Source organism: Lagopus muta, chromosome 10 (assembly GCF_023343835.1).
Source record: "Lagopus muta isolate bLagMut1 chromosome 10, bLagMut1 primary, whole genome shotgun sequence".
Lineage (NCBI taxonomy): Eukaryota > Metazoa > Chordata > Aves > Galliformes > Phasianidae > Lagopus > Lagopus muta.
The window spans coordinates 18306093-18330930 of record NC_064442.1 but is presented as its reverse complement, the minus strand read 5'-3'; the positions used below and the strand labels follow the sequence as shown (position 1 = coordinate 18330930).

At 47.2% G+C, this 24838-nt stretch overlaps 1 protein-coding gene across 4 annotated transcripts in view; it reads right to left on the bottom strand.

Moving 5' to 3' along the window:
- The window catches only part of HCN4 (hyperpolarization activated cyclic nucleotide gated potassium channel 4), a 144762-nt gene that overhangs the window by 40599 nt on the left and 79325 nt on the right, over window positions 1-24838 (bottom strand). For all 4 annotated transcript variants that reach the window (XM_048956124.1, XM_048956125.1, XM_048956122.1 and 1 more), the window contains one exon: window positions 209-370. In XM_048956124.1, coding sequence (XP_048812081.1) covers window positions 209-370 — 162 coding nt within the window. The remainder of the gene's footprint in view (window positions 1-208; window positions 371-24838) is intronic.

Genomic DNA, 24838 nt, shown 5'->3' with positions numbered 1-24838 from the left:
TGCCTTCTGCTGCAGGGGCTCTATTGCCTGGTTTCTACTCTGCAGTCCTGTTGTTGAAATTGTCCCCAGGGAGTCCCCGTGCCCAAAGTGGCTTTACCAGTGCCTGCTGGATAGGGGAGAAAAGCCCTAAAAGGATGCGGCAGAAGATGGGGAACTGAAAGGTGATGCTGTGAGCAGTGGTTTGGGGATACAAGGGGCAAGCACTTACCACCATGCGGTTGAGGGATACCCAGCAATCATCAGGGAAGTCCTGCAGCATAGGCACGAGGAACTGGAGGCAGCCATCCCAGTGACACAGCAGCAGCATCATCCCAATCAGGTTCACAATCCGCACAACTGCACTGGCCAGATCGTAGGTCATGTGGAAGATCTGCAGGGACAACCAGGAGCAGATTAGATGGCAGCTCCCCAACCAACCCAGCAAAATTAGATGCAGTATCAGGGTCAAGAGCCTTGCTAACGTAACAGGAAAGGCTGCATCAGCCTAGCTCAGGTCAGTCACTGTATGTGAGCAGAACCAGCTGAAAAACAGATTAAAAACCAAAATACAAAATTGTATTCACTCACCCCTCTTGCCCTTTGATTTCTGCCTTCAATTTACATTGAAGGCTCCATAACTCCTCTTACAGAAGATATTGGTTGCAAATATTTCCAGAACATCAGCCACGCCTCAGAAATAAACTCCATCATAACATCTTTTTAACCGCAGTGACCTTCTTTGATTTCTGCTCCTGCTGAATACATGTGATGCACCGACCAATGGCAGAAGTTATCTTTTTACTGGATGTTCAATGCAGTCTCTGGAAGCATCAAATGTAAGAAAGAATGGCCCTCAACTCGGCAGAGGCTTCTAGAAGAGGTTGCAATGCAACTTTTTTTTGTACCAGCTGCTGCATCACTTCAGTGTGACATGAAGGAAATGGTGCTTACATGAAGCTGAAGAAATAGAAAAAATGCCAGAGCTATTAGGCAGCTCTTAGCAAGGACACTCAGAAACCTGGCAAAAGGGAATGGCAACCAGAGCTCTGCAGCCAGCTCTCTAGTGCCAAGGCTGTTTACAGCCCTCTTGTCCATAGTACTAGTCAGAAGCAGGACACACTGTGGAAACTGGGTGTTCCATCACTGAAATCACATTTGCAGTCAGGAATTACTTGATGGATTACTATTTTGGGGGATGTGTACCGTGGAGACATTGTAAGTGCTTGGCTCCTTTATGCCCAGCTTTGTGATGACAGCTAGACACACTGGGCATGCCAGCAAGTTCTGTTCTATGCTACATATCTGCCCAGGTTTGGCTTCTCTTACCTTCCAATATGTCACAGTGAGAAGGAGAGCTTGGTTCTGGAGAGCACGGTCACCCTATGTGACTCAGCACAGAGGCCACTTTTGGTCTCTCTTCCCATTAACACAGTTGATGAAGGGAGCATCTGGATGCAACCTTGAGGTTCCTGTCAAAAACTCAATGCAGGACAGGCTTTGCCACATCTGCAGCATCCAGAGCAGATCAACACAGCCATGGACTCAATGTAGCTGCTCCGAGCTGCAGAATCTGATGATTAATGCATGCCTCTACAGGAGAGAGCATCCCCTCCAGTGAAAATGGATTGCAGGGACACACAAAGAAGACAGCTCGATCACCCACCACGAGGCAAATGCTCTCACTTCAACATCACCCTGAAAACGGAGACCCCAACACACCTGACATTCTCTCCCATGTGGCAAATCAAAGAAGGATGGAGGCCTGACAGCCACATTCCATGGCTTCCTGCCCTAGAGCTCTGCCTGGAGAAATGGTAATCACTGCTCCCCTCACACAGCAATGCTGCTGCTGCTGCTGGAGGAATGAAATATGTGGACAGCTGTGTGTGAAGCAGACAGGCTCACGGCTGTCAGCTGGGTCATCTCCAGAGACCTCCCCATGGTTTGAAAGCACACACAGCCTGGCTGCTTTGCATCTTAGCCTGCAATCTGGTAACAGTGTCTTAGTTGGATTTAATAGAAGGAAACAAAAAGCAGAGGAATGTGGGGAATAAACACGACTACTGCAAATCAGATGAGGCTGCACAGCCCAGCCCCATTGCCACATCTCCATCCTTACCTAAACCAGTGACCAAAACTGCAGGGAGAAGCGTGCCAGCACTTCCTAAGAGCTGAACAACTTCAGAGCCCCTGTGCAGAAAGGTGGCCACATTCAGTGGGTGGCTCAGCTGCTGAGAATCACCTCTGCAGGGGAAAGTGATTACCAAGAGGCTGCCTGTGCATCAGCGAAGTATCTGAAGTGGGTGATCTGGCCACAGGCAGCCATGTGCCTGCATGGCTAGCTGTAACCATGTAACTGCTTGCTGCTCTTAACCCAGTGGTCTCTGCAGTCACTCCCAGCAGTACCTGCCACTCTTGCCAATATCAGGGCCCGGCCTCTGCTCCCACAGTGAATCAGTTCAAGCAGCTAAGAAGGCAAAAAGCTGGTGTTATGAAGGAATGCTTATCAGTTTAGCTCCCTAAATTGGCTCATTGCCCTGTTGTCAGAGCTAGCTGTTCGATTTCAATGCTTGTTTCCACACCAGACATTAACACTCCTCTACCTAATCAAGATGCCATGAAGTTGTATGCATTAGAAGCTGACATGCTCAATCCTGACCAGGAGGCAGTCACAGAAGAATACTGGCAACCAGAATGATGAATGCTGTGGATAACAGCTTCTAAACCCCATTATTTCCACTGCATCCAAGGTGCAGCTGGAGTCCACAGTGTCCCTTAGCATGAGAAAGGCCATTCTAATGATATTTCTGAGCTGAAAAGAAGAAAATATCCAAAATCCAGCATGAAAGGCTGTTCTAAGAAATCCGACTCTCAGTGCTGACTCAATAGGTCAGTATGAAAGCTGAACACATAATTCATAAAAAATAATTTCTACTGGTTTCACCTTTTTTTTTTTTATCCCCAATCACAGAAACAATCATTCTCACTTAGATAACCCAAGGTGAATGCAGCCTATTTGAGTGACAGCCACGGGCTAGGCTTATAATGAAGCCAGAGCAGCAGTTTGCAGATGGATTGCCCAGCAGATCTTACGCATTATCAGGGTTTTACTGTGCCAGCGACTTCTCCTCTCCCATCTGTGCACAGTTTTCAATGATTTCCAACACTCCCATAGCCCAGGGAACTCCAGCCAGGGACAAGGAGAGACCCTATCAGGTTTAGGAAGTGCCTTTCTCCCTTTAACATATTATAAGTAGTGAAATGGATGCTATAGAGGAAACATAGATGGAAATGGAGCTTATTCTATGCTTGGGATGTATTCTGGTCAGGCTAGGGCAGCAAGCCTTTATTCTACTGCATCAACAAAGGTGCTTTGCTTCTGCCATGTGGTCCTGCTGCCTCCTCTCAAACACTAAAGGGTGAACTCAGCTCACCTGCTGTGGGACTGGAGATTGAAACACACCTCCTGAAGGCAAGATACCTGGCTTGCAGCACTTGTGGACCTGAGAATGGGAAACAGCACACCTCAGAAGTCCTGCTTCTCTCTGCTACCTGTAAAGTGAGCTTGCTAATGAACTCCAGCTGTAAACGTCTGAATCACGGGTGACACAAATCCCATTTCAAATGTCAGTCACAGGAGCTACCAGCTCATTCCTACTCCTTGAAACAGATTTGCATTCACCTGCAAGAGAAAAATAGGAAGCACTCGTCCTGCATCGTATAGGAATAACTGTGCAGGAGTAGAATGAACACCTTTCCTCTGAGAAGTTCCTGCTGTAAATAGATCCCCATACAGCAGGGAATACTAAATCCAGGAATGTGCTGCAGAGGGTCTCAGCCAGGGCTGCAGTGCAATCTATAAGCAATCTACAGCTCACCAGGGAGAGATGGGAGAAACATTCTAGAATGGTTGAACCAGAAGCAAAGGAACTTGAGTGGTAATTGGTACTTCTCTGCTTTTCCTCATTAACACTCATGGCTTTATTGTCCTGTCATATCATAACCCCAGCTGGGTCCCAGGGCATCACACCTTCTTCCCTGGAACTGCTGGTGCTTTCCAGCTTTCAGCTGTTTGTGATTTGGAAAAAGAGGGTGAGGAGGAGGAGGAGGAGGAGGAGGAAGCACGGATTCAAGCTTAGAAGCACCTGCTTCCAAGGGCTTTTTCTGATAGAGCCAATAGTTCTGTTACTTGGTTATCCAAAACAAACAGAATCTCTGCTATAAAGGTGGCTTTGTGCCTCTGGCCCAAGGGCTCCTTGCAGCACTGGCTAAAAGGACAGCTTGGGGAAAGTGGAAGGACCTAAACTTTCCTCAACAAAATCATCTCTAGGCCCCATCATGAAAATCCAGCTTATACTGTACAAGCAACCTATCAGCATCCTAAGAGTATGAATCTGAAATCCTGTCAGCCCCGAATAACTGCGCAGCATTCCTCACTCGGCTCTGTAATGCAATGCGATTCCTCCGTCCTGAACATTTGAGCTGGAAGAAATCAAAGACACCTCAGAGAGATGGGAATCTGGCTCTAGCAGTGACACAAGGGCTTTGAGTCAAGTCAAAGTTGTACACTTGATTGTTGCATGTTGGCATATAATTCACTGTGGCTATCCAAACCAACAGTCAATAGAATTTCTTAGTTCCCTGAAAGCCACATTGCATCAGTGTGCCTGCCTGTTTCAGGTCTGCAGCTGCAGGTCCCTGTTGGCTCTGCATGTACTGGAGATGCTGTGTGTGAAACAAAAGGGTTTTCCTGTGGGCCTGGGGACTGCCATACAGAGGTGTAGCAATGATTCTGTTCAGAGCCAGCGTGGCTGAGCTGGAGCTAGACACCCTGCCAGACACAGCTAGCAGCAGGCACCGTCACTCAACTGAATGCTGGCTCTGCACAGAGCTGCCTTGCATCCACCAGGCTTACAAACAGATTCTGCGCCACAGGAGAGCAGTGAAACTGCTTGTTACCCTTCACTACCTCTACAGGCAATATAGCAGGATTTCTGTAGCACTGCATCCAAACTAAGAAAGCCTGCTGGTCCCAAGCCAGTTCTGGTGTCTGCAGCCACACCACAGATAATGCAAACTGTGATAAATCCCCTGTGGGTAATCAAGTACCTGTGACAGTGCTCCAGCTTCATGGAAAGCAGAGAACCTACACTTTAATTTATGGCTTAAAAATCAAAAGACCTTAAAAAATCTCAAAAGAGAACTAAAACAGTATCATCTACTATTCTGAGTACGCTAGGGGGCAGAGTTAAGGTTGTTCTGTTATGAGGAAATATGCATTTCCACTCACACTAAGACTCCTTGACTCTACAGAAGCAAGTTGAGATGTCTTTTATTCTTCTTTCCTGTGCTTGACTTTTGTATGTAACAGAGGTGAAGATGTATTTTCCTCGTAGAGGCTCTGAAGAGGTTTTGGGGAGCTGGATATGCAGATCCACCCTGGAGGGCTGGAGGAAGGAGAGAGCCAAACAACTTGCAGGGTGCACACAAAGCACTGCACGCATTGGAGCACTGAAGCACAGAAGCCATGGGCACACGAAGGGCCAAAACCCTGAGAGTTCTGATACTGCTAAAGATGTGTGAGAAACCAGAGCTGAGAGAGGGAGCAGCTCCTCAAGAAATTCAACCATTGGGAAACACCATGTTTCAGCAAAGGAACACAAAAGACCTCAGCTTCTGATGAGGAGAAATGCATCATCATCCCTTTTACTTGCTCTTTCCTATCCCTCTCCAACTATTTTGCTCTTCCAGTGATGCCACATTTAAGCTGTGCCAGAACATAAGCTAATTTTAATGCGAAAGGCTTGTTGTCTTGAGTAACAAGACAGGCCATACGTTTTGTTCTGAGTGATGAATAAAAGAAATGCTGTTTGTGCTATATAAAGACAAACCTTGAATATCTGAGGCAACTGTTGCACAGCCTGGACTGCTGACTGCTAAAAGTAGCCCTGGGAAGAGGGGAAAATTAAGTAAGGGAATGCAATTGGCCTTATTTACAACATCAGAGCATAGTGAGAAGCAGAAGTCCCATACAAAGGATCACCTTTGGGTCAGACTGCTTTGGGCTGTGCAGATCACACTGTGTTTGGCATAACAGCACAACAGCATGGGAAGGAGAGAGCTTCAGGATCCAGACTGCACTGGGACGAGGCAGAAAGCACCAGGCAGCACAGAGCAGATGGACTGGAGATGGGAAATCATCTGTGGTGCACAGCTACATCTGCAAGCAGCGTGCAGACTCAGGGATGAGCCTGACAGTTTGAGGTGATGCAGGATTTGGTTTTGCCTGCTTTTTGCTGTGCCAGCAGGGAAAACTATAGCCAGAAGATCAAGTTTTAGATGAAGGCAAGAGTTTGAGGTTGATTCTCTTTTTATGCTTGCTCTGCACCAAATGACATAAGCAATGTCAATGGAGATGCTGATGCTGCCTTGAGTCAGTGTGAGAGGAGATCCGGGCCCATGATTCATTAGGTTTAATGCTCAGAAGGGTGCCTGTCACAGGGCTGCCTGGAACAGCAGCGAGTTTGAGGGGAGTGCACTGAGTGCCAGGTGTTAGGAGAGATATCCAAGTCGATTTTACACTTTAAATAATAATCCTTTGTGCTGCTGAGGTAGTTTTCATTTGAAGGTCTCAAGGCGCCCAGCTGACATTAACCTAGCATGCTTCAGTGTCTCTAGTGTATGTGTTATCTCCATTATTCTAGATGGGCAAAATTAGGCACATAAAAGCGAAAAGCCACTTGCATGAGAATCTTCAAACGAAGTTTTGGACCAAATCTGGGGATGCCGGTTGTTCTAACTACTGCTCATGGATTGTGGCCTCTAAGCAGAGCCAAGGAGGTGCTCTCAGAAACAGCCCCAGCAGCACAAAAGCAGAAGAAGGGACAAGTGGCCTCTGAGTAGCTGGTAAGGCTCTACAAGATGCTGTTAAGGCTCTACAAGAGTACGATGCACACCTGCAAGCCTCTACCTGCTCCCCAGGTAATTTAACTCCTCCCAGGCAGCCTGCTTCTGGCTACTGGAAGTGCTTCTCCAGTTGTGAGATACGGGGCCGTATTCAAGGAGCAGCAGAAAGCCCAAGCCAAAATTAAATCCAAGCCTTTTCTCCTCAGAGACTTTTGTCTACCGGAAAATATTGACAGCAGAGAAAGGTGAAATAGCAGGACTAATTAGCACTGAGAAAGCTGGCATAAATGGCAGCTGTTTACAGATATATATAAACCCCAAAGAGCCTGCCACCACCGTGGGTTTTGCCTCTTGCACTCTCAGAGTGCACGTTGTCGTGACAACAGCCCCCCTTCCCTCCCCATGCCACCATTCTCAGCCTCGACTTTAATCTTCATCCTTTTAAGAACTTTTGTCACCACGGCAACATGACACAGACTTTTAAAAATATTTTCTAGCGCAACTCAAACGACTGTCTTTCCTGTGTGGCTTTCTTTAAACATCTAGGATAAAAACAGTTGGATTCTGCCTGCACCGAACTGAGTTGTAAGCCTGCAATGGATGCCAGACAGCATGAAGGAAGGATGGAAGGAATGGAGCCTGCAGCACGAAGGGACAAGAGGTAACGGCCTCAAGTTGTGCCTAGGGAAGTTCTGGTTGGATATGAGGAAAAATTTCTGCTCATGAAGAGTGGTAGTGAGGTGACATGGGCTGCCCAGGGAAGTGGTGCAGTCACCATCCCTGGAGGTGTTCAGGAGCTGTGGAGATGTGGCACTGAGGGACGTGGTCAGCGGGCATGGTGAGGCTGACTGTCGGACTGGATGATCTTAGAGGTCTTTCCCAACCTATTCTGTGATTCAGATCTCACAGAACATGTTCCCGAGCTGCAGTGTGAGGACTGGGAGCAGAACCTCTATGACTGTTGGACTGGATGATCTTTAAGGTCTTTTCCAACCTGAGTGATTCTATGATTCCATGACTTTGGGGTATGTGCCCCTTTGCTTTTCAGCAGGGCTCTGTTCTCAGACGCCTACAGCTCATATTTTCAACAGCATTCATGTATCTCTTGATATAGTTGAATGTGTTTGGAAAAAAGGAGAAAAAAATCAAGCCCCAGAGCTGTAAGTAGGTTAGGTGTCTAGCTCTCTGTGGGAATTAGATATCTTACCTGCCTAGGCGTTTTTTTAAATCTCTCATGGCTCTTATCTGCATCTTTGGGAATAGTAATTCTTCTGAGAGGCTAGCAATGAATCACTTTTGGAAATAGGTCACGGGCTTTTCTGAAGTTAAAAATGACCACAGTCATCATCCAAAAGGTCTGTCTCGCTTGGTAGCTATACATAGACACACCAAGGGAAAGAAATATCTGGGAAGGCTGAGGGAAAGGGAAGCATAAATACCCGAGAAGAAGACAAGACACATGGCTGGCCTGAAAATGGGGCAAAGCCTGGCATGGCCTGAGAGCAGCATCAAGGATGAGCACTGCGAGTTCTGAGGCTGCTCGGAGCGCGAGCCCTCAGCAGTGCAGGTATCCAGCGCTGGAAAGGGCCGCTGAGCAGCAGAGGAGGGGATCGATGGGTGACTCAGATGACAGAGGTGAGCCCAGGCTGCAGGCTCTGTCGGAAGGACCTCATTTGTGGCCTGATCAAAAATTCATTGAGCTAAGTGGGAAGGCACCCCCTGAGTCCATCGAGCTACCAGGCACGAAGCCAATTAAACCAGCTAACGTGGACAAGTAATGAGACAAAATAATGATGGGAATATTGATCACATTCTGCTATTACCTAGGTCAGCAACACTCCTTCCCTTAGAGCACGGGGCTATTTTCAGCCAGGAAGCTAAAATCTGCATGAAACTGAAGAAACTGGTGAGAGAAAATGCCCCTTTTTCCCCAAACACTGTGGAATACATTGCTGCAGGAATGCTTGAGGCCAGGAACTTGGCAGGATATTACATACATGCCTAAATAAATAAATGGCTGAATAATAATAACTTTAAAAAAATGGTTTATACTCTTCAAGGCTTAAAAAAAAAAAAAAAAGTGAGGAATAAATCTACCTGTGAGCAGATTATTGTAGAGCTGGTGCTTTAGAATTCATCACACGTTCCCTCCAAAGCATTTCATTGCTATTAAGAACACAGAGCAAAAATGAACTGGTCTGTCACAGTGCCTCTCCTTCTCCATTTACATACAGGAAGGAGCCCAGCCCAGAGCACTAAGGATTGCCAACAGCATTTGTAACCATAAACACACAGGAGAACATGGAAGAAAGAAAAGCAGATCAAGAGATCCTTCAAATGACAAAGAAAATCACCTTCTCAAAATTCAGATTGCCTGTAAAACAAGCACAGTTCATATTCTTAGAGCAAGCTGTCACAAAACGTATTAGCAGTGACCTTCGTTTTCACATTCCTTTCCATCACATTTGAAGGTTTTAGTGTAAGATTCAGAACGGAATTTAAAAAAGACAACAAAATTGCCATTGAACACACTGACGTAGGTTCCTACAATTGGCAGCTGGGATATAAAAGAACCCCACCAGGTCCTGTGCAGTAGGTGCAAACTCTCTGCAGAACTCCTGCAGGTTCTCCTTGGGCGATGCAGCCCAGAGCTCCCTGCAGGGCCCGCTGTGGGACCCGATGGCGGCAGTCACACAGCTCGGCTGCAGCTCCAGGTACTGTCACCCTGATCTCTTCTAGCTCTGCAGCTGGCATTTGTTTAGAGGATCAGGCTTTCTGTCGATGGAATGATGGCAAGCTTTTCTCCTCCCACTTTTTAAGAGAGCAGATAATGTAAATTTCAAATTGCTGCATCTGCCCGCTGAGGCTGCTGTTGTGTTCCGTTTGATTATATTAATGTACAAAAATGTAATCTACTGCTGCTCATAGCCCAGCTCTGCCTGCCAGGCCCGCTCCCATCCTGCAGGGAGATGGAGCGCCTTCCACCTAACTCAATCCTCCTGTTTAATTTGATTACAGCCTCAGCAACCAAACCCAACTTCCACCACCTCTGACTTTTTTGTGCTGTTAGGGACTGCGACACCCATGAAAGGCAGCAGCCTGGCGACCCTGGAGCCTGAAACAGTTTCCTGCACCACGGGCACAGAGTGTGAGCAGACTCTGGAGGCTCCTCGTGCTGTAAACGCAGTGACCCAAGATGTGAAGGAGAGCAGAGTTCACAGGCTCAGGATGCTCAGCACAATGGTCTGGTTTTCAGATGGGCTGAGAGTTTGCCTGCAATCTCCATTGAGCCACTGTGGGCACTTCCTTTTTCTTGCTAGTAATGTTTCACAGGCAGCAGGTGAAAAAAGGTGCAGCTGACACAGCAGTGAAAAAATACTTTGACTGCAGCAGTGTACCAATGGAGAACAGAGGGGTGCCAGCCTGCTGGATAGGCTGGAGTCTGCTTGTCAGTAACACATATTTAAACTGTTTTGTTGGGATCGGTTTTATTTCTAAATTGCTTTGATGAAGGCTGGTCTGAACATTTCCAACAAGGATCTGAATCATCTTTTGGGGGACCTCAGCAGTTTGCAGGCTGAGAGCCAAGAGACTTCAGTGCACAGACTGATGGGAGTTTATTTGCACACAGTGCCACACGTTGCATCCTGCCCAAGACGAGTAGCAGGAGAGACAAATGCCCTCCCACTCTGTTAGAATAATAATAGCAGTGTAACCTTTTCAGTACTGCAACGTGCACCTTCGAGAAGACATCTCTTAAAAGAACAGTGCAGTGAAAAGAACTCTGGGTGCTACGCTGAAGAAAACCTGTGCCCTTCTGCAAGCTTCCCAGAGCAGAGGCTGAGGTGTCGGAAGCTCGAGGAAGAGGAGCTGCAGGAAGCAGTGCAGCCAGCATCCCAGGTGCAAGCAGGCTGTGCTGCCCCGTGGAGGAGGGGGAAAAGGGGGAAGTGGCTGAGTGCATTTTGTCACTTGCTTGGTGGATTTGGAGCAGAGATAGCTGATGGTTTTTTTTCTTTAACCAACAAGCAGTAGATTATATTCATGAAAATATGACAGCATCCTGCTGTGGTTATATATAGATACTTTGGATGATTATAGAACAAAGTTCTTTAAGTCAGAATAAAGATGCTTAAAAGCAGTGTTTAAACACTACCTAAAATGTTCCTAACCCTTCATTAACACATGCTGGGCAGGAACTCAGTCCCTAAAGGCTGCCATTTTAATTAGGAATGCACCAGGAAATGGTGCCTGATAACAGGTATCAAGGCAAAAATACCCAGAGCTGCAGCCAGGGACAAGGAGGAGATCTGCACAGCTCTTTTTGGGGTATCACGTAATAATATCATGCTAATAGTATCAAACTAAGACTAGTAATAATAACAGTTTGACAGGGGTGTTGTACATTCAAGTGCAATACTATGGTGTTGTAAGACTGTGCTGCTGTCCCTGCGTTCTGGGTCTGGAGCTACACCTCCCAGCTCACAACACAGCACACTGCACAGGGCATTTCTGTCCTAGAGGTAAACCTTCCAGCTTTGACACCTGAATACCAACAACAGCTTTTAAAAGGCTGCACCCTTCAATATGCAGGTTTTTATCCCTTCTTCCTGAGGAGATATTTGGTACTAGGTCCCTGTCTGTCACTGCTGGAATGGAGCAGATACCACTAAGGCACTGCAGGAGGCTCACACAAATAGCAAAGTCCTAATTAACCTCTTGTTTATGTTGTATCATGTGAGCAGAAAGGATTTCATTGGTGTTTCTCTCCAAAAGGCACGCTCCACGATAGGATTACCGATACAAAGCTACCTGCTCTGGCCCACGTGTTGCTAATTTCCTTCAGAAATGGCCCTGCTGCTGCATCTACTCAAATTCTTCTCGCCCCGATGGGAAGATGCCCCACCTCCCTTTCCTGATTCATTGCTTCCCTGGCCAGTGGGCCTGGCTTCCTTCACACAAAGAATAATCCCACTAGGTTCACATGAAACCACATGAGCAGAACAAGGTCAAACCACAACTGATGTTGATTCTAAGTGCTCCAGCGAGCGCTCCTTGGCAGCAACCAGAATCAGTTCAGAAGACGGCGTAGGAAGCATCAGGCAGAGGGAAGATAACCAATTTCCTTGGAAGGCTTCACCTGAATGTGTAATAGTGAGAGATTGATTTAAACTTGGAAGCAGGAGTGTTTTTTAACCTTCTGAAGCTCTTGCCTACCTTTTAACTCTGTTCTTCATATAGCTCACATAGACACCCAAGCTGCCCTTGAATTATGTTGTCTCTGGAAGAAGCTCCAATGTCTGAATGCGTGCTGTCTGAAAGAGTATTTCCTTGAATTCATTCAGGACTTTCTGCCTTTTCAATTTCATTGGCTGCTCCGTATCCTTGTTGTGTACAGCAGGCATAAATATGGCCCTCATCTTTTTTCAGCCCACCGACTGCTTTACAGGCTTTTACTTTTCATCTCTTCCCCTTAAAGGAAAGAATTTCAAACTTCTGATTTATTCCAAGTAGTTCTCAATCATTCTCATCAGCCTTCTCTGAATTCCCTTTACTCCTACAGTGCAGAGGTAGCCCAGGTGTCTAAAATTGGGATATTCTTATCCCCAGTTATCCTATGATGGTGATTTACATCCATTTTTAATGCTTATCTCCACCCTGTGCTCCTTCAACCCCCGTTCTGCTTTTTGGTCACCTCCAGCAGGAAACCAGCCAGTAAGAAATCACACAGAAGAATCTTCTATAAAGCAGCAATACTATGAAACAGGAATGGAGCTGCCTTAGCATTCACGCTGTCCTGCTCACTCTGCTTGGTTTCTTGCTTAGTTTGGAAAAAAAGTGAGTCCTTTGGGAATTCACTTCACAACTTGCTCAATTCGACCTCTCCTGCCTTGCCCTCTACAGTCTGGATCGTTCTTCATCTTCTGCTGCCTTGTCTGATTTAATGACACCTCGTTGCTGTGAAAGCCCCCAGTGCAGCAGTAGGAAAATTCACCCCCATCAGCGTAAGAAGAAATGAGCAGAAGAGATGATGGTGGCAGCACTGAGAAATCACCAGGGGAAATGAAGTACATAAAAATGACAGCATTGATCATTCTTTACAATCCCCTAGCAGCTCACTGCATGCTGCCGCACCCGAGCCTCCCTTGTCAATAGCACTGAATATTTATTCAGACAAATTAAGTCAGGGGTACAATCTGCTTTACCTGTGTGGCTCTTTGGGCTTTACAGGGGCTGTGTCTACACTGGCTGTGCTACACCAGCTAAGGCTAGGTACACAGAGCCTATACCTGCAGTGGAAAGTGAGAACGGGCTCCAAGCAAGCGCTAGGTATGCAGAGGTATGGGGGCTGCAGATGTAGCATGGGTTCAAAGCATCCGTGGTGAATTTAGGAGGGCTGAGTATCTCCAGGGATCTGCTCCTGGATGGTGTTCAGCCTCTGTCCTGCTCAATCCCTGCAGACCATGAATGAATGAGGGCTGAAAATACTCAGGCCATCTGCCTTGGAAGAAGACTACGGTCTGGATGCATGCTCACATGGCAGTGCAGGCACTAGGCAAGCTGGGACTCAAAATGTTGCTCAGATTCCCATTGAAGTGACTGCAGGAATGCAGAAAGGCTGGGCATTGCCATTTCTGCCACTGGAAAGAGTGGTAACAGAGCAGTAAAACTTCAGCACAGGACTGGACTTCTGCCCTGGAGAGCCATGCTGCTGTAAGGGATGGGGGTGGGACCAGTGCTGTGCTTCAGTGCTTTGCATTCGATGTAACGAGTGTCTTTGCACGAGCACTTCTAACCTAAGGCAGAATTATTATTGTCAGCAGTGATTATAAATGAAGCTGGATCTTCAACCTCATAAAGCTCTGGCAAAGCCAAAAATGTGAGGACACAAGCATCTCAGGAAGAGGGGGTAGATAGCAGGAGCAGCTGTAACATATGGGATCAGGGCAGCAGGCACGTTCTTCCCAAACAATTCAAAGGTATTGAACTCAGCAAGCTTCAGCACTACAACTAAGTTATTCTTTGTTTTAAAAAACACTATTACTTATTTTCTTTGTGCCTATGGTACTCTTCCTCCACAAAGCAAATAGAGAGCTAAGCTGCAGCCAAGGAGTTCTGCTAGAGCAGTGTGTGGTAAGAAAGGCTGTTTTGAAGCCTCAGAAAGATGAGGTAAAACAGCATGGCATGAAGCAAAGGCAGAGCACCAAACTTGGGCCTCCTCAGAAGTCAAAGCTGGAATGGGAGAATCCAGATATGAGCCTGCTCCATTAGTTTGGGGCTTAGTATGAAGTCAAAACTATGGGCTCTGATTTCCCAGTTCTGTCCCTGACATAGCTGAAATCTCATAAGACAAGGGGTTTTATCTTCTTTCTCTAAACTTAAAAGAATACCTGGTGGGCTTGCAGCATCATCATCATATTTCAGAATTCCCTAAAAACCCACACACCTCATACTCCACAAGGATTATATTTGCATCCAAATTTTTAGCAAGTGATTGGTATTTGAGCCTGAGCTTCTTAGCTCTCCCAAGCAGAAACGATCTGAACATTACAATTTCATTAGGGATCCCCTCTCTCATCTGCAGGCTGAACCTCATGCAGGATGTAAACATATCTGATGAGACTGATGAGAAAGCATTTGGTAATGGGTTCTTCAGACCTGCTGGACATGAAAAGAGAACTGAGGAGGAATGTTGAGGGTGAGGGGTAGAATATATTAGGGAAAACCCTAAATGGGGGCTTTGAGTCTTCCCAGTAAGAAGCAGAGAAGCTGTCAATGCCATCATGCACCAGCCCCCTCACATTGCTATGTCCCAGACTCACTTCCCCAGCACTGGCGTGCTCCTGGTCTATTCTCCTGCCTCTTTTCTGATGCCAGCACTGGCATCTGGAGTTAGCAGCTGCCTCCTATCCATCAGCATATCTCCTTTTCTGGGCCAGCTGTCAATTAAGCTGGCTCATTGGTACAACATTGCCACCTTCCAGCTCCAGAAAGCAGCCCACAGTGTGCTGAACTGCCAGTCCCAGAGGCAGTAGGCTGGTTGTTAGCTGTCAGACTGACCATCCACAGATAAGTGATGGGAACAGGAAGCCTCTGTGTGGGGCCTAGTCCTGTTGGGAATTAAAATATCCTCCATCCCGTCTTTCCACTTCAATCACATGCAAACATCCTGTCCCACCTGAGAGGTCTCTCCCAACAACAATTTCTGCCCACCTAAGTCAGTGCAGCAAGATCTGGAATGGTGTCCTATAGCTCACTTCTTAGGAAGGAGGAAAGCAGGAAACTTTTCATCCAAATTACTCCAAAAATTGCTAGCGAATCAAAGTAGGCACTGCTTCACTCAAATGGCTGATTGTAGCACTGCCTACAACTCCTTCCCTCATCCCATTAGTTCATCAGGTTCAAACGCTGGGCTCGGAGGCCACTTGCCCTCCATCTGCAGGGTGTCGAGGTAGGAAGGGAAAATGAACGAGGCAGAAAGAAGCAGCACATCCTGCAGCTCAGGCTGGGCATCATTTCCCAGGCAAGGAAATGGCAGAGCTGCCCTACACTTCCACTCTCAGGAGCTTGCTGAACGGCACTTGTAGCACCCAGGGGCAAGTTTGAGCAGGGGTGATGAAACACTACAAGCTTCCAAAGGGACTGTGCAAGCCTCACCAAAGCACACAGACACTTGGTGAGGGTATGATCAGCTCTGACATGTAAAATTCCCCTTCTGTAGTGCTACTGAGCAAAGCCAGCAGATGCGTGCTTATTTTTCTGCAATGCTGGTGAATGTAGGGGGAGGCTTGCCTCTCCTGTGACCGTGCATGGCTGGCGTGGCGGCTGCGCTGCTGCAGCCAGGCTGGGAGCAAGATCCAGGGAGCTACCTCCCTTCAGCAGCAGAAGGAAAGCTGCTGCCAGCTGCTGTGTGTCTCCAATCAGCACTTTGAGCAGCACGTCCCCATCTGAAGTCTGCAGATAAGGGGCAAGTGCTTTGCGATAAAAGTTCCTTTTAAAGGAAGCATCTCCTGCAGAAGCTCACAGCATGCTCTGCCTTGGGAAGGCAGGGAGGATGGAAAGGGTAAAGGCCAGAGAGGAACGTGTTCCAGCCTGGCTCCATCGCTCACTGTCTGCATTCCCAGCACTCACAGTGAGCCAGGATGCAAACTGAAGGGTTTTTTCCATCTTCCTAAAATGGACTGCACTATTCCTTCCCTGCCAACTGCTGAAATGACCTTGAAGAGGGTAAGGAGAGGGGCAAAAATCTGAATAAGAGAAGCAGCAGCGTCATGTGTATCCTGCCTCCAGCAGCATCATTGCCAAGGGTCAGGAGAGGAGCTCCAGAAAGGATTCTTCAAGTTCTCCCGACGCATAGCTTGCACTGCTTCTACCTGCATGCAGCCATGGGAAGCTCTGTGTGCGGCAGCAAGGCAGGAAGGAGCTACAACCTGCTACACTCAGTCCCCTTCCTCACAGTGGATATGAGAGACCTTTCCTTTTGCCTTCTGTGCTGGAGAAACCAATCTCCTCCACCTGGAAACAGCACAGACCAGCTCTCCGCTCTTCAGCACACATGCTCTCTGTGGACTAAAGCAGTCAGCGCCTGGCTAAGCAAGGCAATCTCCTGTAGTTGGAAATAATCTCTTTCACGGTGTATAAGGCAGTGCTGCAAGATGAACTTCCCAGGAGAAGTGACAGTGTCTTGCTACTGGAGGCATTTAAAACTTATCTTACAACAGCCTCTGAAGATCAGATAGCTGAGTGCCAGGACAGACGTGGTGATGCAGCAGGCCTTCGCCAGTGTTCATTTTTCCTCATTCTGCTTTCTTCCTTCCTCCATTTTTCTTTCCCGTTCCAAAGTTAGACTGGGTCTGCCTCACTCTCAAGACAAAACGCAAATGTGTCTTCAGATCTGGAGGGCAGAGAGCTAAAGGAGAAAGTCCTTATTCATCTTCTGTCGTACCTACAAGGTTGGGATGATTTATCAGCTGAAAAAGCCAGCTGGTAAGATGCCTGCACATACTGGCAGGCAGCAGATCTTCGTGGAAGTGTTTGGAATGCAGAGGAGCAAGGCTCATGCATAGGCCAAGCCTGTGGGGAGGGGGAAAGCCTGCTGGGGAAAGTACAATTAACCTGAATCACACTTTTCTTTCCCTCTCTCTCACTTGCTTTCAATTGTGGTGGTGAGAGAATGACTAACAATTGCTTCTCTGCATAAAGTCTTTCATTGGTGGTCACTGCTGGGCCCTGACAGACACCTCTGGACTTTGGCTGCATGCAATTTATATAATTAACTAGACAATTCCAGCTCAATTCTTTGTAGCATCAGAAAAGCCAGACACACTGATGGGATAAAGTGGAATTAGTGGATGTTTGGATGATGCATATTGGAGAGGAGTCTAATCAACCCTATTTGAGGGACAGCCTCTCCAAATTGGGCTGCACTGAGATGCAGCAAATCAAGAGGAATTAGCACCCGGTAGTTTGCTGGGTGAAAAAAAATATATAAATGAGAAGAAAAAAAAAGAACACAACAAACACAGCTGCTGTGTCTTAACTGTTTTCCACCCCCTCCAGGGACTTGAGGAAGAGCAGGCCTGTCAGCTGCTTTAAGAGACATTATCCTCACAGTTTCTTCCCAGTGTTTACAAGGAGGCACTGCTGCTGCTTGTCTGACTGTTCGTCACTGCCAGCACGCAGAGGTTCTCTCCATGTTCACCTGCTGCAGGTTTCCCCATGCTACCCTCCACGTTGGCAGACTCCTGGAGCAGGGCTCTGTGCACCACCTCAGCACTGGGCAGTGTTCTGTGGACCCCAACTCTTCCCCTTCCTAAGCCTGCAGCACACAGTGCTGCACCAAGCACTTCTTTTCCAATTTGTCCTCAGTCACCTTCAGGTCTTGGCCCTGGCCTCAATATTTCCCCTGGGCTTGTCATCTCCGATTCCAAGTCCATTTGCACACTCTGAAGACCATCATCTTCTCTTCTTGACTCAAATCCAAACTTGAGAAATGCATTCCTGAATTTTCGCCTTCTCTCGTGCCTCTCAGGGACCAAAGATCCAAAGTAAGCATGATACCATCCTCTTCTCATTTATCTCAAGTCAACAATTCAAGAGAAATGCTATTAGGCATAGCACAGTATGATGAAAAGCCACAAAATGTAAAGATATCTATGTACCACAATGGGTTAGGGCTTTGTTTCTACAGAAGAGCAGGAACAGTGCCCAGTTTACAGTTTTACATTTGTTCCTTGACTAAAATACCCTGTGTGTGGTGCAAGGCACTTCAGGAAGTGCTAGGGGTAGAAGTACTTGAGAGGTGGCATATTTATCACAAGGAGGGCAATTAACACTGCTCTCTCCAATTCTATGTGCACTCTTGTTGAAGAGCTTCTGGAGAGACATTATCCAGTGCACAGCTCCAGCTGCTGCTGTTCTGAAGGAATTCCTGCTTAGGAAGGGGAGAAGAAACGAAGGGAGGGATCATTAGCAAAACATCCCTAAGTGTGAAGGAGAGTGACCGAGGCAGGAAGGGCAGAGAATGGGGGACATTTGTTCCCTGGAATGAACCTTGGGGGTGAAGATCAGCATCATCAACATCATATTGGAATTCTTGCTTGGTGACATGGCATTGGAATGAAAAAAGGTTCTTGTACTGGGGTCATAGATGCAGTTCTGAGTTCTTTTCTATAAAGTGAAGGAGAATTTTGCCATGCATTGCAAAAAGATTGCATAAACATTTTCCATTCTGACTGGGAACATGGAAAATGCCTCATCCTTTCCTCTAGCCCTTGGGGTGTTCCTGCTTAATCAAAACTGGGAGAGGGAGGAGTTAAAGAAGAAGAGGAAGCTTAAAAATATGCATCCTTGTGGGAAAAGCAAGAATAAAATGTCATCTCTCTGCTCTGAAAAAGTTACTACATTGATTTCTGTTTCATAAAAATGAGGTTAAGTTGAATGCATTAAGCTGGCAAACTGGATAATTGCATGTCCTGAAACTGTCTTCAAAACAGCTCTTTTCACAGCGGTGCTCAGAAAATAACTTCATCAATAAGGCTCTTGCCCATTAAACCTTCGTACTTCTCTGTGTATGAAGGAGTGAAGCTTGTCCTTCCCCAGAAAGACCTTTTCCTCCTTTCACCTCAAACTAGCAAAGAAAGTTAAGGCTGTTTTGCATTGTATTAGCATGAACAGTGCTCCCCAGAGGTCGGTACTGGGGCCTGTCCTGTTCAGTATCTTTACTGATGAGCTGGACAAGGGTATTAAGTGCATCCCAGTAAGTTTCCAGGGGACACCAAATTGGGAGGAAGTGGGGACAGGAAGGCCCTGAGGAGGGATCTGGACAGCTGTGATCACTGAGCTGAGGGCAATGGGATGAAGTTCAACAGGACCAAGTGCTGGGTCCTGCACTTTGGCCACATTAATCCTGTGTATTGCTACAGGCTTGGGGCAGTGTCTGGAAAACTGTAGAGGAAATGGACCTGGGAATATTGGTCCATGCTCGACTGAACACGAGCCAGCAGTGTGCCCGGGTGGCCAAGAAGGCCAGTGGCATCCTGGCTTGTGCCAGCAATGGTGCAGCCAGCAGGAGCAGGGAAGCGATCATCCCTCTGTGCTCAGCTCTGGTGAGGCTGCACCTGGAGGGCTGTGTTCAGAGCTGGGCCCCTCACTGCCAGAAAGACACTGGGGCCCTGCAGCGTGTCCAGAGATGGGCAGCAGAGCTGTGAGGGGTCTGGAGCACAAGTGTTATGGGGAGCTGCTGAGGGAGCTGGGATGGGTCAGTGTGGAGAAGAGGAGGCTCAGGACAGACCTTACTCAGGCAGGATGGGGCCTGCCTCTTCTGCACAGCTGACATCACTCTATCCCCTTTCCTCCGTGCACAGCATCTTCTAAAAGTAAGAGTTTGCCTTTGGCTACCTTCTTTGCTCAGCAAGGCAGATGGATTCCTCAGCTCACAGCATTATCTAGTGATGGTTCTAGGGCCACAGGTCCAAACACTGCACTCTGCCCAAGTGAGCTTGGTCTGCAAGAGAGACTGAGCCTTCTTGGCCTTCCTGGAGCCCCGCAATAGCACTTGCCACAGGGTGCAGTAAATGCCTACAGACTACTAGATGTGCTGATATTTGTCTCTTATGGTAAAAAGCAACACCATGCAGCCACGTTCCTCCTTATGCTTCCCTTTTATTCTTCCCTTTTTTCTTCTTTTTCTCTTTTTCTTTCCCTTTTTTTCTCCACTAAGTTAAGCTCCTGCTTCATTCACGTGACACATGGATGTGGCACAGTCCCTTCCAACCCTGTCTTCCTAAATAAGTGAGGTGAGGCAATGCTGTTCTCTTTAGCTACCTCATCATAGTTTTTCACTTGATATGAAAGCAATCAATAGTGCCTTCCTGGAAGAAGCTGCAAGGAGAGGAGCAATTAATTTGCCCCCACTCGCCAAGGCTAACGTGCCTCAGACGTGCTGGCCTTAAAGAGTCTGTCAGAACGTTATTCCCATACAGCTAATGCAAAAACAGATTTGGCAGTGGATCAGGAACCCGAATGATAACAGGAATCTCCCTCTGAATGGCTCCAAAAGCTGCACTGGTTGTTCCTAATGCCAGCAGTATGTAGTGATACATCACATTTACGCTGTGCTGCATCCCTGCGTTGAGGGACACGTCCTATCAACACAGAGCCTCTACAATAAGTCTTAGAAAATGGCACTGCTTGCAGGAGGAACCTCCTCACACCAGACTCCTTTGAGGACCCTCTGTCACTGTGACACAACAGCAATAACAAGGCCTGCCAGAAAGTCCTCTCCAAAAACAATGGCCTGAAGCAGAACAGCAGGCAGCTTGCAAGATATGGGAGTCGAGCTGCGGGCAGCTGGTGCTGGCAGAGAGATGTGGGGACGTGAGCTCTGAGAAAGGGAACTTACACAGCGTCCAGTGAAGGAGTAGGACAGGAGGAGCCGGAGGGATGAGGAAAATGAAAGGCTGGAGGAAAACCGGCTATCACAGTGATTAGGGATCATTAGGAGCTCAGCCTTTCTCTTTTGTAAACCTTTATAATTTCAGGGCAGTGTAAAAGAGCAGATTGACAGCCCTGTGACACATGGAACAGGAGGCTGGGCGCCAGCGAGACCCTTCTGTTATATGCCCTATGCCAGGATCCAAGGGGACTTCAGGTGTGCAGGGGAACTGAAAGCCCACTGCTGCTACGAAGGGGAGCCTGAGGCTTACCAGGGCCAGCCCCAGCTGAGTCTGTCGTGCAGGTACCTGTCTACAAGGAACACATCAGAGACAACACAGCCAGGAGATGGCAAATGGCTTTCACTTGCTGCAAGCAGGATCTGAACTACTGACCTAGAGACAAATGGCTCTGCGCCCTACTCCCAGCCCCTCAAGCCATCCATTCCCCGTATCATCCCATCCTGTTGACAGGAGACGCATTAAGCGCTGCCAGAAGGTGACTGCAAAAAATAGAAAAGGCTTTTTCCTTTTTATGGCACCCTTTGTAGCTGTGCAGCTATTCAAATATTTGCCTTGCTCCTTGTAATTCATTATAAGCGATTTTTTATGATACTGTCTTTGTAACTGTGCACTCCCATTGCACAGGTGGAAAGCTTAATTTGTGTTACAGCAGCAGAGCCTCCTGTTGAAGACAAACTCTGCCAAGAAAAAATTTTTACCTGTCTTTCTCCTGAGAGGTGACACAGGGCAGGGGTCACTACCTGCCCAGAGGTCCTGGTAGATGCAGTGTCTGTACGGAAATAAGGAACACCTGCCTACTTGGGTCACCTGTCCTCTCTTCACAACGACATTCTGCACAGGAGAAAATAGCTTGATGGAAAAGGCCGGGGTAGAATCCTGAGCAGCCTCCTTCTAATATGTCAGCATTAGTTTTTTGCTATTGATTGCAGTGCAGCCGGGATTTTTTCTAAAAGGAAAAGATGCTCCGGTTTTGGGTCACTGTGCAGAGAGAATGCAAATTGCCACAACAGGCATTATGATTCTAATAAGCTCTTGCAATGACATTAAGACAAATGCTTAATAATGCTGCCTTCAGAAATTAGGTAACGCAAACTAAGGAAGAAACCCAGCCCGTTCTCCCTCTCCCTGCCTCATTCCTGTGTTTGCTGAGTCTGACTGTACTCAAGGGTGGCCAGAGGTTTTAATGAGTTACTCTCATGGGCCTGCCTTGCTATTTAACGTGACAGAATTGCAAATCGCATCGATGACAAATCTGCCCAGCTATTTTGAACTGCTCACGGAATGGGACCCCGCTGTGCTGCCTGAGTGCAACCATTTCGCCCAGCTCCTCCCCCCTCAGGAGCTGGTTATGGATTTGGACTAACATTACATCCCCCAGGCCACTAGCCATGTTAATTTAATTTAATTGAAGGAAGGCTACAAATAGGTCAGAAGAACCGAGGGGAATTAGTTGTTCAAATGAAAATGAAAATCAATTGAGAGCCATATTCTCACACTCTTTGGAAGCTCTCTCCTTGTTCTTCCACATAACCCCTCGAGACTTTGGATCCGTTTCTGGAATATCTCTGAATCTTCCTCAAAGCAATGTCATCTTTCAGATGATGCAATCTGTGGCCAACAGCAGACCTGAGAAGTTGCATTTCCTCTATTCTGAAACTTCTGTGTAATGTGGACACTCAAGTGAAGAAAATGACAGCAATCAGGAAGGTTTCCATGTTTTCCTTGAAGTAAGAGTTTAAAAAATCAATAAATTGTCCTTTTCTTCACAGGCACTGAAGTCAAAAACTGCATCTTCTTTTTTATCCGACACAAATCTTCGAAATTCCCATCGCTTATGATAATCTCTTATCATTCTGATTTATTTGAAAACCATCTATTTCCTTTCCTTCCCACCATAATTTCTCAGAAAAGATTCTGAGATCAAGATGTTTTGGCTAGCGCTGCTTCTGTGCTATTTGGAAACCAATTTATAGGAGCAGGACTTTACTGGTATCCCAATAAACGTCCCTTGCTCATGAGTCACAATAGCTCGATCTCAAACACAGGTTACAGCCTCCTGGCACCAAACACTGGGGTAGATGTTGTGCATCAAAGAGGGAAAGCTCAGCAAACTGCTCTTACAAAAAGAAAAAATTCAATCAATTCCGCCCATGAAAACCTAAAGGGAATTTTGTTTAACACTCACAATCTGCAGTGCATTTTGATTGGGTGTATGGGTTACATGGCACTGTTCCGCTTTCATTATTTCTGCTGGGTGACCTTGGGATGAGGTTTGTAAGATGCTGATATTCAGAGCTGGCTTTCTTGGACCAGTTTCTCACAGACAACAGCTCTCTGTGCCTGTGAGCCACAGCCTGCCCCCATCTTCACATGCCAAGAGCCACAAACCTGCCCAGCCACTCTGAAGAGCTGCTGGAGTGCTTCAAAGGCCAAGATGACAAGAGCTCCCCTGGGCTGCCACCAAGCCAGCCAGTGTGAAGCAGGGTTATGCTGGGTGTGTACAGTTATCACATACTGCATTCTGCAGGGTTCTGTATTTTTGCTGCTGTATTGAGAGCTCAGGCTGTCCAGTAGCCCCTCTTCCAGCACAGCAGTTCTCTAGCTGCTCCAGGGATCACATGTAACCCTGTAATCTTCTCTTAGGCCGTTTTTGGATTGCTCCCATGGCTAGGACCAAGGTGTGACACAAGTACCCAGGCTTGCTCTAATTTTAGTAGTACAGCTAAAGATCCAGGCTGCATCCTGCACCTCTGCTTATGCACTTGGTAACCACCAGACCATGAAGTTTATAACACACAGGCACACCAGGCCCAAGTCTTCCAACACTGCAGTCAAGCCTCTGACTGCAGGATAGATACAGGCAGACACTTCAGAAAGACTCTATTTATATTCTGCCCTACTGGTAAATTCATTCCTTGGACAACTCATGCAAAATGGATAATGCAAATAAACTGCCACATTTGGAACTAAGCTTTTTTTCATACTCGAGTGAATATGAGCGCAATGGATTGCTTTTCTTTTTTGTGTGTCTTTCTGCTTTAGCGTGTTTGCCAAGCTGCAGGCCCCAAAGTGCTCGGTTCAGATCTGGGGGAGGACGTTGCAGTGATCTACTGCTGAGACAGAACAGTGCAGGCACTTCTAACCACTGGCTCTTGAGCCCACAGACTCATGACTAGCATTGATCTGGAACTGATGAGCGGCTGGCTGTTTTACAGCACTGCAGCCCTACAGAAGGCTGTTCCTTCCTCACTGCAGGGTGAGTGATAAATTCATGCAGAGCATGGACAGTTGCAGGGGAAGAAACAGAGAGGCTTGCTGTTCAGGAAGTGACCACTTATCCTTGTACTCACTCACACTGACACTAATGCATAGATGCAACATTCACATAGGAGACAGAGCAAAAAGACTGACACCTCTGCGTACAGCGCATCCTCCTCTCCTCCGCACGCAGGACTCAGTCTCAGCAGTAGGTACAAGCAAGGAGCTGAGTTTCCCATGGCAGCAGTGATTGCTCTGAGAACTGTCAGCGTGGCTCCAGGGAGCACAACAGCTTACTCCCACACAAAGATGAAGAAGCACTTTTCTTTCCCATCTCCTTGTCATCCTGTAGCACGCACCGTGCCAGTGGCAAAAGACTGCCCCTTCTCTTTGTCTCTCTCTCTTTTTCAAGAAGGTGGAAAACCTCCTAGTTCCATACTGTCATTGGAAAACTGCTGCTTGGGTCGAGCCCTGTTTGAAAAAAGACGGTCGTGTTTGCTCTGCTGGGCTCTGCAATGCATAACAGAGTCTGCATTGCAGTCTCCAACTGCAATCCAACACCATCTGTCCCTTCCACTTGCAGCACTGCATCACTCCAGGGTGTCTGCTTTTCAGGAGCGACCCGGAGTGCACCCAGCACTGCTGAGCCCTGTTACCCAGAATGGCCAGCAAATGGGCAGAATGCCCCACCTTTCTGCTTTACAACAGTGAAATTACACATGGCTGCTCAGTGAAACTGT